Raw genomic sequence first — 12,589 nt, 5'->3', positions numbered from 1 at the left:
ACAAGCAACACGTAGCATGCAGACAGAGAAACATAGAACAAGCAACACGTAGCATGCAGAGAGAGAAACATAGAGAAAGCAACACGTAGCACGCAGACAGAGAGACATAGAACAAGCAACACGTAGCATGCAGACAGAGAAACATAGAACAAGCAACACGTAGCATGCAGACAGAGAAACATAGAGAAAGCAACACGTAGCATGCAGACAGAGAAACATAGAACAAGCAACACAGCATGCAGACAGAGAAACATAGAACAAGCGACACGTAGCATGCAGACAGAGAAACATAGAGAAAGCAACACGTAGCATGCAGACAGAGAGACATAGAACAAGCAACACAGCATGCAGACAGAGAAACATAGAACAAGCAACACGTAGCATGCAGACAGAGAAACATAGAGAAAGCAACACGTAGCATGCAGACAGAGAAACATAGAACAAGCAACACAGCATGCAGACAGAGAGACATAGAACAAGCAACACAGCATGCAGACAGAGAAACATAGAACAAGCAACACAGCATGCAGACAGAGAAACATAGAACAAGCAACATGTAGCATGCAGACAGAGAGACGTAGAACAAGCAACAAAACAAAATCCATAAAAGCAACAAAGTGTTTCCACAACTCACAAGATACAGATATGGAAAGCAGAAATACACAGCTAGGGATTATGTTCACTAGTCTGATTGGCCTTTAGCCATGTCTTTATGTTTTTGTGAAGGTGTGATAGGTGGTGCAGTTGTGTGTGTCTGATGGCAGTGTGTTCCAGACATGGGAAGCTCTCACAGAGAAAGCAGATTTACTGAAGGTGCTTTTCCTTAGGAACTATACAGTCACCTCTCATGGCAGACCTTGTTGATCTGCTGCCATGGTTTTGGGTTTTCTGTTTAACAAAAGTACTGAGTGGAGGGGGATCCAGGCCATTTAGGATCTTGAATACAAGACATGCGTCGGCGTATTGCACAAGATTTTTCCAACTCAGGATCTCATGCTTTCTGAGGATGTAACAGTGATGATGGCTATTGGGCTTCCTATCAAGCACTCTGAGAGCCTGTTTGTAGACAGACTGAATAGGATTTAATGTTGTACAGCAAGCTTGGGTCCAACCAGTCAAGCAGTATGTTCAGTTGGGGAGTATCATAAATTTGAAGTATAGTTTTGTTACCTCTGTAGTCAAACAATTTCATTTGAATGGGAAATTAGCTAGGTTGAATTTGGTTATTTGAGTTACCTTTTTCACCAGCTTTTTAAAAGAGAGTTTGGAATCAAGTAAGATGCCAAGGTACATGAAATCAGATACCACCTGGAGCTTCTCCCCTGACACATAGACATCTGGCTCAGTGGCATCAGTTGTCCTCTTTGTGAGGAACATGCAGACTGGGTTTTTTCACATTGAGATGCAAACATGAGCCACTTTGTCACCTGGACCATTACAGTAATGAGTTCTTGTGCAGCTTGTTGTTTGCTCTTTGCATGCACATATATCACTGTATCATCTGCATACATTTGAACTTCAGACCCAGTGCAGACAGAAGGTAGATCATTAATGTACAGGCTGAACAGGAGGGCCCCCATTATTGACCCTTGGGACACGCCCACATCATAGCTGAGAGTGGGCGACAGCTCATTAATCACTCTGATACACTGGGTTCTGCCTTCAAGGTATGATTGGACAGTTTTGTGATGAGAACCTCATGGTTAACAGTATCAAAAGCCTTCCTTAGGTCCAGAAACACAGCCCCAACAACGCCCCCTTTGTCCATCTTGGACTTCACATTTTCCAGAAGAAAGCAGTTGGCCGTTTCTGTGGAGTGTTTTGCTCTGAAGCTTTGAGATTGCAGTGTAGACGGTGAGACAGAAAGACAGACATACTGAGGGAGATGTGAAGGGAGAGAGAGAGAGAGCCACTGGCCAACGGAGGGGTTTAAAAGTTGTGGATTCAGACCCTGTCTGAGTGACCTCACGGTCTCAGGTCAATTGGCGGATAGATGGAGGGGATTCGTCCCGTCTCCCTGTGGAGTGTGAAAGCTCCTTGGTAATCCCCATCAGCACCTCACATGGCATACACACACAGCCCCTAGCTTCATGGGGATTTGTGATGCTGGGGAATTGCTTAGAAGTGCTTTCCAAGACAAACGCCACCGCCAATCCTTGACTTCTGCTGCCTCTGCCTCCTCACCCCTTCCTCACTCCCTCCTCACCCCTCAGCCCCATCCTGCCTCACCCGTCAGGGCTCAGAGAAGACATCAAGGCTACAGGCTAGCTGAAGGGGCTGTTATATTCCCACAGTCCCTCTAACACACCCTAGAGACATGCTTACTGTAGCTCAGATAATACTGGCGTTGTAGAGACATAATGGCTGGATGACATGAAGCGAAAAGTGTGTGTACTGACTCTCTCCCTTCATCCACCCCTAGGTGATCCTGTCCATAGAGGAGGGCTACCGTCTCCCTGCTCCTATGGGCTGCCCTGTGGTTCTACACCAGCTGATGCTACACTGCTGGCAGAAGGAGAGGAGCCAGAGGCCCAAGTTCACTGACGTGGTCTCCTTCCTGGATAAGCTGATCAGGAACCCCAGCAGCCTGCTGGCCCTGGTGGAAGATATACAGGGGTACAATTCCATTCATTTCATTTAACAGACGCTCTTATCCAGAGCTACTGATGGCACTAATTTCACTTGCTAGTGAAAGTTTTTAGTTCTTATTATATTCTATTTTGTTTGATCCATCTTTCAGTCTAGCAGAGTCCCCAGGAGAGGTGGTGGACTACCCCATGTTCATCTCCATCGGGGATTGGCTGGATTCCATCAAGATGAGCCAATACAAGAGCAGCTTTGTGGCAGCAGGATTCAGCACACTGGACTCTGTGGCCCAGATGAGCATTGAGTGAGTGGAGGACTGTTCACTATCTCAAACATTACCCTAAAGTTATTCTAACTTCAACTAAACATTACCCTAAAGTTACTCTAACTTCAACTAAACATTACCCTAACGTTACTCTAACTTCAACTAAACATTACCCTAAAGTTACTCTAACTTCAACTAAACATTACCCTAACATTACTCTAACTTCAACTAAACATTACCCTAAAGTTACTCTAACTTCAACTAAACATTACCCTAACGTTACTCTAACTTCAACTAAACATTACCCTAAAGTTACTCTAACTTCAACTAAACATGACCCTAACGTTACTCTAACTTCAACTAAACATTACTCTGATGTTACTCTAACTTCAACTAAACATTACTCTGATGTTACTCTAACTTCAACTAAACATTACTCTGATGTTACTCTAACTTCAACTAAACATTACTCTTATGTTACTCTAACTTCAACTAAACATTACCCTAAAGTTACTCTAACTTCAACTAAACATTACCCTAACGTTACTCTAACTTCAACTAAACATGACCCTAACGTTACTCTAACTTCAACTAAACATTACCCTAACGTTACTCTAACTTCAACTAAACATTACCCTAACGTTACTCTAACTTCAACTAAACATGACCCTAACGTTACTCTAACTTCAACTAAACATTACTCTGATGTTACTCTAACTTCAACTAAACATTACTCTGATGTTACTCTTACTTCAACTAAACATTACCCTAACGTTACTCTAACTTCAACTAAACATTACCCTAACGTTACTCTAACTTCAACTAAACATGACCCTAACGTTACTCTAACTTCAACTAAACATTACTCTGATGTTACTCTAACTTCAACTAAACATTACTCTGATGTTACTCTTACTTCAACTAAACATTACTCTGATGTTACTCTAACTTCAACTAAACATTACTCTTATGTTACTCTAACTTCAACTAAACATTACTCTGATGTTACTCTAACTTCAACTAAACATTACCCTAACGTACTCTAACTTCAACTAAACATTACTCTGATGTTACTCTAACTTCAACTAAACATTACCCTAACGTACTCTAACTTCAACTAAACATTACTCTGATGTTACTCTAACTTCAACTAAACATTACTCTGATGTTACTCTAACTTCAACTAAACATTACTCTGATGTTACTCTAACTTCAACTAAACATTACCCTAACGTACTCTAACTTCAACTAAACATTACTCTGATGTTACTCTAACTTCAACTAAACATTACCCTAACGTTACTCTAACTTCAACTAAACATTACTCTGATGTTACTCTAACTTCAACTAAACATTACTCTGATGTTACTCTAACTTCAACTAAACATTACTCTGATGTTACTCTAACTTCAACTAAACATTACTCTGATGTTACTCTAACTTCAACTAAACATTACCCTAACGTACTCTAACTTCAACTAAACATTACTCTGATGTTACTCTAACTTCAACTAAACATTACTCTGATGTTACTCTAACTTCAACTAAACATTACTCTGATGTTACTCTAACTTCAACTAAACATTACTCTGACACTGCCTCCCAATCTTATCCTTCCTTACCTTAAGTTAACCCAACAATTTCCCTTAACCGATTTTGTGTGTGTGTGTGTGTGTGTGTGTGTGTGTGTGTGTGTGTGTGTGTGTGTGTGTGTGTGTGTGTGTGTGTGTGTGTGTGTGTGTGTGTGTGTGTGTGTGTGTGTGTGTGTGCGCTCATGTGTGTCTGCCGTGTGTGTGTCTTCTCTCTCCCCCTAGAGACGTGCGGAGGATCGGGGTGGTGTTGATTGGCCACCAGAGGAGGATCGTCAGCAGCATACAGACCCTCCGACTGCAGCTACTACACCAACAGGAGAAGGGCTTCCATGTATGAGACCTTAGAACGAACGGACAGACAGACGGACAGACAGCCACAGCCTGTGCCTCAGTCTTCACCCCTCAGACAGACAGACAGACCGTCTCAGCCTGGAGGCCTCTCTCAGACAGACTACCACACATTTGGACCTCGATGCAGAACCTCAATAAAGCCAGACTGTTTTGTACACCTGAACCTGCTTCAGCCAGAGACAGAACAGCAGAGACAGGACTCTGAGAGACACGCTGTCCCTGGCTCCCCCTGGGGAATGTATGCCTTGTTGCAGCATCAGTACTTATTATACAGTAGAGCTGTAGATTTCAGAATGTACATTTTCTCTCCATGTTTTTGTGACCATGATATAGCTGCTAACAGATGAGCAATCAAAAGGATTGTCCTTAAATAATATGATGTGAATTATTTTGGAGTTTGATAAGCGTCATCATAAGGTATTCTCGTTGCATTATGTAACCTCTCCAGAGTATCTGGGTATGCTAATACTTGAAGAAAACGAAGAGACAGTTTTTGAAGTGCAGAGGATTTCTGAATGTTTTAAGTGTATAGACAATTTATCGATTATAATCCTAAACTAATATTTATATATGTGCAGTCCTGTATGTGAGCGCCCTAGTAAATCTGGATGTTATCTCTTTATTTACCATTTTATCGAAATCAGCAATATATGCAGTCGTCTCAGTAACTAAGATAAGAGAAATAAATAAATGATACTCTCTTATGGACCTACAGACATTGAGAACAGATTGTCAGCAAACCTCAACAGACTGTAACATGCTAACATGCCAACTACACAGGGCAGTCGTGCAATGCTAAAGACTTATGGAAGTTGTTGGATTTTTTTTCTTACAGTATATAGTATGAGGGGAACTCAAGGCTGTTGGGCATACAGTAGTTGGTTTCATTATATGTTTTTGTGGTCAAGACTCACGTGTATTCCAAGATAGAGAGAGACAGAGGGATGTTCTGCAGGTTGACAGACACATAGAGACAGCAGCACCAGAGTAATATCTCTTAGTCTCTAGAAGGCCCTCAACAGCATTATTAAAATGTAATTATAATAACCCATGAGCCTCTCCAGATCCACACTAACGCAGGTGGTTCGGTGAACCACGAAAACATATGCCTGAAACTTGAAGACTTGCATTAGCTAATGCTAAGGCTTTAACTCGGCAGGCTAACATAGTCTTGTGGAGCACAGATGACCCAGGTTCAAACCCAGTTGGTCACACACACACACCTACAATACAGTATGCAGTATGTTCTGGAGCAGAAGTGTACCTGAGGAGCCTGTACGGCAGTAGAGGCTGGTGGGAGGAGCTATAGGAGGACGGGCTCACTGGAATGGAATCAATGGAACCCTATCAAACATACTTGGAACCACATTTCACTCTATTCCAGAATTCCATTCCAAACATTACAATGAGCCAGTGTAACCGATGTGAAATGGCTAGTTAGTTAGCGGTGGTGCGCGCTAATAGTGTTTTAATCGGGTGACGTCACTTGCTCTGAGACCTGAAGTAGTTGTTCCCCTTGCTCTGCAAAAGCTGCGGCTTTTGTGGCGCGATGGGTAACGATGCTTCGTGGGGTGTCAGTTGTTGATGTGTGCAGAGGGTCCCTGGTTCAAGCCCAGGTTTGGGTGAGGAGAGGGACGGAAGCCAAACTGTTACACCAGTCCCCCTATAACTCCTCCAACCAGCCTTCACTGCTGTACAGAGTAGGAGGAATTTGCCCCCAGACACTGATCTAACGGCAGTTTAATATTTTACCCCCTAATGGTTGAGGTAAGAATTGAGGTACGCTAAGCTGATCCTAGATCTGTGGTTCGGAACAACTTCTAAATGGAGCTCACCTGTCCAGCAGGTGTTCACAGACAGAGCGTTCAGGTGTCCCTCAGAGGGGAGGACACACACACACTTCCCTCCTCCTGCAAGGAGAGATTAGATCAGGCTGTTTAGCATGTCTTACTGCTGAGCAACGGGAGAATGCTCTTTTGTACAAAGTACAAGTATACTTATAATTCTTGTATTTTATTTTTCTATCATTTCCAGAGAGACGTGGTAGATCTTGCACACTGTAAGAGGCAGTTTAAAGTGGATATTTATTTGCAAATAAAGGTGAACAGTTCTGGTGGTTAGAAGTAGTCTTTTTATTACTGACTGTTTCATTGTATGTAAAGTGTGTTCTGATGCATTGTTTAATGGAACTGTTCTATTAGATGATGCCTCCCCCAGTACTGTTCCATCACACTATGACTCCCCATGAAAGTCTTGTGTCCGCCAGTGGCATAAGGTACTTTTTTTGCCCTCAAAGTAGCCTGTGAGGCAGCCCTTGTTTAAGCAACTACGCCCATTCTTCCACATCAGCCAATCAAATTCAAATACAGTAGCAAACGTGCAAGCCCGCTCCAGCAAGAATAACCATTTTCCACAGTGACATTCACAGCTAGCACATAAAAAAGGTAAGCACATGGCATCCAAAAACACTGAAAAAAAACATATAATACTGACTAACCTATAAAACACTGAAATGGCTAGACTATTTCCAAATTATACAGGCTGACATATAGTGTAGATTTGCTAAACTGCTTTGCTGGTTAGTTACCTTTTTAAAGGAGCTAACTTAAATTGCTAGCTTGTTGCTGGCTATTTAGCTAATCTTTTAATCTAAATACCTAATGCAGCAAGTACAGCTACTACTTTTACTAACTGCTTAGCTAGCTATTTTCTCTAGAGCAATGAGCTAATATAGCAAGCTGCATATTCATCTAACTAACACAATCACAGGCTGGTAAGGATGAATAGGTTCCTCTCAGGCTGGTGTATAATAAAGGCTCCTCCCAGGCTGGTAAGGAAAAATAGGCTCCTCCCAGGCTGGTATATAATAAAGGCTCCTCCCAGGCTGGTATATAATAAAGGCTCCTCCCAGGCTGGTATATAATAAAGGCTACTCCCAGGCTGGTATATAATAAAGGCTACTCCCAGGCTGGTAAGGAAAAATAGGTTCCTCCCAGGCTGGTGTATAATAAAGGCTCCTCCCAGGCTGGTGTATAATAAAGGCTCCTCCTAGGCTGGTGTATAATAAAGGCTCCTCCCAGGCTGGTATATAATAAAGGCTCCTCCCAGGCTGATGTATAATAAAGGCTCCTCCCAGGCTGGTGTATAATAAAGGCTCCTCCCAGGCTGGTAAGGATAAATAGGTTCCTCCCAGGCTGGTGTATAATAAAGGCTCCTCCCAGGCTGGTAAGGATAAATAGGTTCCTCTCAGGCTGGTGTATAATAAAGGCTCCTCCCAGGCTGGTAAGGAAAAATAGGTTCCTCTCAGGCTGGTGTATAATAAAGGCTCCTCCCAGGCTGGTGTATAATAAAGGCTCCTCCCAGGCTGGTGTATAATAAAGGCTCCTCCCAGGCTGGTAAGGAAAAATATGTTCCTCCTAGGCTGGTGTATAATAAAGGCTCCTCCCAGGCTGGTATATAATAAAGGCTCCTCCCAGGCTGGTAAGGAAAAATAGGTTCCTCTCAGGCTGGTGTATAATAAAGGCTCCTCCCAGGCTGGTAAGGATGAATAGGTTCCTCTCAGGCTGGTGTATAATAAAGGCTCCTCCCAGGCTGGTAAGGAAAAATAGGTTCCTCCCAGGCTGGTGTATAATAAAGGCTCCTCCTAGGCTGGTGTATAATAAAGGCTCCTCCCAGACTGGTAAGGATAAATAGGTTCCTCCTATGCTGGAAAGGATTAGGGTTGCAAAATTCTGGGAACTTTCAATAAATTCCCTGGTTTTCCAGAAATCCTGGTTGAAGAATTCCGGATTTCCTGCTTATTCCCTCATTCCGGGATCCTCCAACCGAGATTTGAAGAAAACTAGGGACTTTTTTGAACGTTCCAGTCATTTTGCAGTCCTAGTAAGGATAAATAGGTGCCTTGCAGGCTGATAAGGATAACTAGTTGCCTCCCAGGCTGGTATATAATAAAGGCTCCCCCTAGGCTGGTAAGGATAAATAGGTGCCTCAAAGGCTAGTGTCTAATTAGTAGCCTTTATCAAATCAAAAACATGGAAAGTTTGTTATAATTTTTGTAGAACAGTCATTGCTTTATAAAGCATCGATTTATAAAGATTTCTCCACAATCAAATCAACCTTGTGGATTTCCAAGTGGGTAAAAAAAAATAATCCTCAATCTTAAAGTACAATTACCAACCAGAGAGCATTTGCTATTATTTACCAGCCTTATAAAATAATTACCACCGGTGTCCACAAGTGTTTGAAGGATTTATTTCAGGTGAACTTGTTAATACTGGCCAGCCGATGCCGCTGTTGGACCGTGCAGTATTAGTGCTGAGGTGAAGGATTTGTTTACTACTGTTGTTACTGTTGTTTACTACCTACCTGTGAGTAATTGATCAACTATGGATGAAGCAAAGGGGAAAAGTCCTGTTCTGCTATTGTCATTAAGTTTGTTAATTTATTCATATTAAATCAACTCGTTTTTTTATGTATAGGCTAATACTATATTGTTTGAACAACATTTAAATTAAAATTCCAAAAGCACCAAGTATATGGCTATTACAGTGCACTGTAAAGAATAACGCATGACTGTAATTTGGCTCCTGTAGGTATGTAATGAGCATGAAATTAACATTATCTCATGTCCATCTCAGAATCACCTCGTATTGCGAGGCAGGTCACGAGGAGGTTCAAGAGCATTAATTCACTCTAATAGGCTTATTCCAAGCCAGGACAGCCAACCTGCTGCTGTTACCTTGTCCTTATATCCACGGCAACATTCTATTTTAATATGATACACTAAATTGCGGCGAAAAATGGTAGAAACTTTCGACGATTTCTCGAGGGAGTAGGTAGCCTGTACCAAATACATTTAACCTTAGGATCAAATGTTTTAAGTGGGACACATGGGCCTGTTAGACAAACTGTCGGGATGGCTGGGGCTGAAGAAGAAAGAAGTGAACGTGTTGTGTTTGGGACTGGACAACAGCGGGAAAACTACCATCATCAATCAACTGAAACCCAGTAATGTAAGTCCACTGACATGGCCCAACTATAATATAGGCCTACTGTAGGTCATTGACTGATGTATCTGATTGCGCTCTAAATTGTAACTTGTTGATGTGATGTCCTACGGGTAGGTATAATTTGTGGAACGTTCCAACAGGAATCTGTTCCAAAAACTTCGTAAATAACAAGGTTGCCAACAAACAACGCATACAAAGCGGCAGAATGAAATACCAGGTAGGGAGTGGGCAATTTTGTTGAGTTTTTCACTCTCCACGTTAATCCCGAAAAATGTCTGTCCTCACTCTGGTAGCCTATGAACAAACATTAAGAATACGCTACGTGGTGAGTTGATGCCTATTCGGCAGCTAGTTAGCTAGGTTAATTGATCATGCTACTTTTTATGCATTGTTTTTTGGCATCCTTGTTATTTACGAAGTTTTTGGAACAGATTCCTGTTGGAAAGTTCCACAAATTATACCTACCCATGTCCTACTGTAGCCGCGCGCGGGCCTGTCAGTGGAAAGAGACGGAGTTTTATATCTTGAGAGTTGTGAGACATAGAGATGTTGCTTATAAGAGCTGTGTGTCATCGCATCGATTGCACTGCAATCATCCACCGATTGCTTGTTTTCAGCAAAGCTTATTTGGCCCACTCTCAGACGACTGGAAACATGTTAGTCAGGTAAAGGTCAGTATAGCCTATTTCACCCTATTTTACCATATATTTTGACAAAGTTAAGTTAGTTTTTTTTGTCTGTGTTTGTTATTGTGTTTGTTATTGTGTGTGTATGGGTGCGTGTGCGTGCGTGCTTGTCTGTGTCTCTGTCTGTGTGTGTGTTTTACAGACCCAGACACAAGACATTGTCCCAACTATTGGCTTCAACATAGAAAAATTTAAGAGTTCAAGGTAGTAATTTACTTCTTACGTAAACTTTGTTTAATTTAGTGAACCAGATGAAAGTAATAAGAATTCTATTATTTGATACTTATTCTATTGTGTATGCTGATGCGTAACATGTATGTTGTGTCTCTACAAAGTTTGTCCTTCACAGTGTTTGACATGTCTGGTCAGAGCAGATACAGAAACCTATGGGAACATTACTACAAGTAAGACTTTACACCGGTAATGTTTATCTACAACTGCATTATGCGATAGGACATCTTAGAGTAATCAAGTATTGCCTGTAGAGCAGTTTTAATGGTTACACAACTCTACCCCCGTCTCCAAGTAGTAATTATTAGTGATGTAGAGATCAGATTCAGTGTTGTTTATTCCTGTTTCTTGTTGATTACATCATTTTCTGTTGTGGTGTCCACAGAGAGAGTCACGCCATCATATTTGTCATCGATAGCGGAGATAAATTACGAATGGTCGTTGCCAAAGAGGAGCTGGATACTCTTCTCAATCACCAAGGTCAGAGAATGAGAGCGAGACAGACAGACAGACAGACAGACAGACAGACAGACAGAGAGCCAACTGTTTTTTCACCTGTTCTCCTGTATTCCTGCTCCCTCCAGACATCCGCAGTAGGAGGTTGCCAGTGCTGTTCTTTGCTAATAAGAGTGACCTGAGAGAAGCCATGTCTTTAGTCAAAGTCTCTCAGCTGCTCTGTCTGGAAAACATCAAGGACAAACCCTGGCATATATGGTAAGACACAACTCTATCCTAGTCACACACACACACACACACACACACACACACACACACACACACAAAAGAAGGTACAGACACATACAGTGATATTGGGACAGGTTACTAGCTTCTGTCCATCTGTTTTAGTGCCAGTAATGCTGTAAAAGGAGAGGGTCTACTGGAGGGGGTGGACTGGCTACAAGGTACAGTACTGTGTGTGTGTGTGTGTGTGTGTGTGTGTGAATTACTTTTTTCTAATGTAATTTTGACACCAATAGTGAATTATTCTGTTTTGTTCCACATTACCCATAGAGCAAATTGCACAGTAAGTATCATGTGAACTCACATTAGTTTATGTCACTCTGGTGGACTTGAAGTACAGATGGATGTTGTTGATGAGTTAGGAACAGGGGAGCCTGTATTTAGTCTTAGAACCACATAACTACAGTGTTTAACAGGTATAATGTTGACGTATGGGTAATGATGATTAAACTCCCCTATTCTTAACTCTCTAGTACTGTTCTAGGTGTTTTGTGGACCTTCAGGTCTTATTGTTCAGGCTGTTCGTTGTAACTTTAATCTCATGAAATGTCCATATCTTTATAAACAGATCATATCAAAACAATGAAGACTTGATTAAATAAAATGGATGAAATGTTTATGCTGAAGGATCGTGATGGCGAGAAGAGAGAGGCCTCAGTGACTACAACATGGCTCCTCCAACCGGGCGTGTCATTGGTTATCTGATGTCACTATTTATACAGTGCAAGGGAATCACTTGTTTCCTCTTTCTATTTGTTACTCTGTCATGATGCCTACTGTATGATATTGATGTAAAGTGTTGATGTGAAGTGTTGCTGAACAGCTTGTTGCAGTGTAGAGACCACCCTCCGAGATTGTTTCAGAGTGTTATTCAGTGTAACAGCACGTGTTGTGTAACTGTGCTGTCTGAATGTGGAAAGATATGATTCATGTATTCTGTTGTAACATTTTTACCCTCTACATTTCTGAGCTGCACTTAATACTTGTTTTTTTATGCCATTTAATGCGCTGTGACTGTTTTTCAGACATAAACTCAGCAAAAAAAGAAACGTCCTCTCACTCAACTGCGTTTATTTTCAGCAAACTTAACATGTGTAAATATTTGTATGAACATAACAAGATTCAACA

General features: G+C 41.7%; 2 protein-coding genes across 6 annotated transcripts in view; both read left to right on the top strand.

The window, feature by feature from the left end:
* LOC115161066 (ephrin type-A receptor 6) overlaps positions 1-5,508 on the top strand; it is a gene marked incomplete in the record, with an annotated part of 109,523 nt that extends 104,015 nt beyond the window's left edge. Inside the window, 3 exon segments of the mRNA XM_029711778.1 lie at positions 2,423-2,616; positions 2,741-2,890; positions 4,666-5,508. Of these exon segments, the coding sequence (XP_029567638.1) occupies positions 2,423-2,616; positions 2,741-2,890; positions 4,666-4,780 (459 nt within the window).
* A 3,821-nt stretch (positions 5,509-9,329) lies between these two features.
* Positions 9,330-12,560, top strand: LOC115161524 (ADP-ribosylation factor-like protein 6). 5 transcript variants are annotated; one of them, XM_029712500.1, is made up of 9 exons: positions 9,330-9,806; positions 10,421-10,474; positions 10,632-10,693; positions 10,825-10,893; positions 11,106-11,200; positions 11,305-11,434; positions 11,567-11,622; positions 11,732-11,744; positions 12,030-12,560. In XM_029712500.1, exons 1-9 carry the CDS (start codon positions 9,684-9,686, stop codon positions 12,061-12,063), a joined length of 636 nt encoding a protein of 211 aa, XP_029568360.1. In that variant the 5' UTR covers positions 9,330-9,683; the 3' UTR covers positions 12,064-12,560. The 5 variants fall into 5 exon arrangements, with proteins under 5 accessions (XP_029568360.1, XP_029568362.1, XP_029568361.1 ...); XM_029712502.1 differs by lacking the exon at positions 11,732-11,744 and having other exon boundaries at positions 9,333-9,806; positions 10,421-10,468; XM_029712501.1 differs by lacking the exon at positions 11,732-11,744 and having other exon boundaries at positions 9,333-9,806.
* The last annotated feature ends 29 nt before the right edge of the window (positions 12,561-12,589 follow it).

This window comes from Salmo trutta, chromosome 24, assembly GCF_901001165.1.
Source record: "Salmo trutta chromosome 24, fSalTru1.1, whole genome shotgun sequence".
Taxonomy (NCBI): Eukaryota; Metazoa; Chordata; class Actinopteri; order Salmoniformes; family Salmonidae; genus Salmo; species Salmo trutta.
The sequence above is the reverse complement of the archived record's forward strand: the minus strand, read 5'-3'. Positions and strand labels throughout refer to the sequence as shown.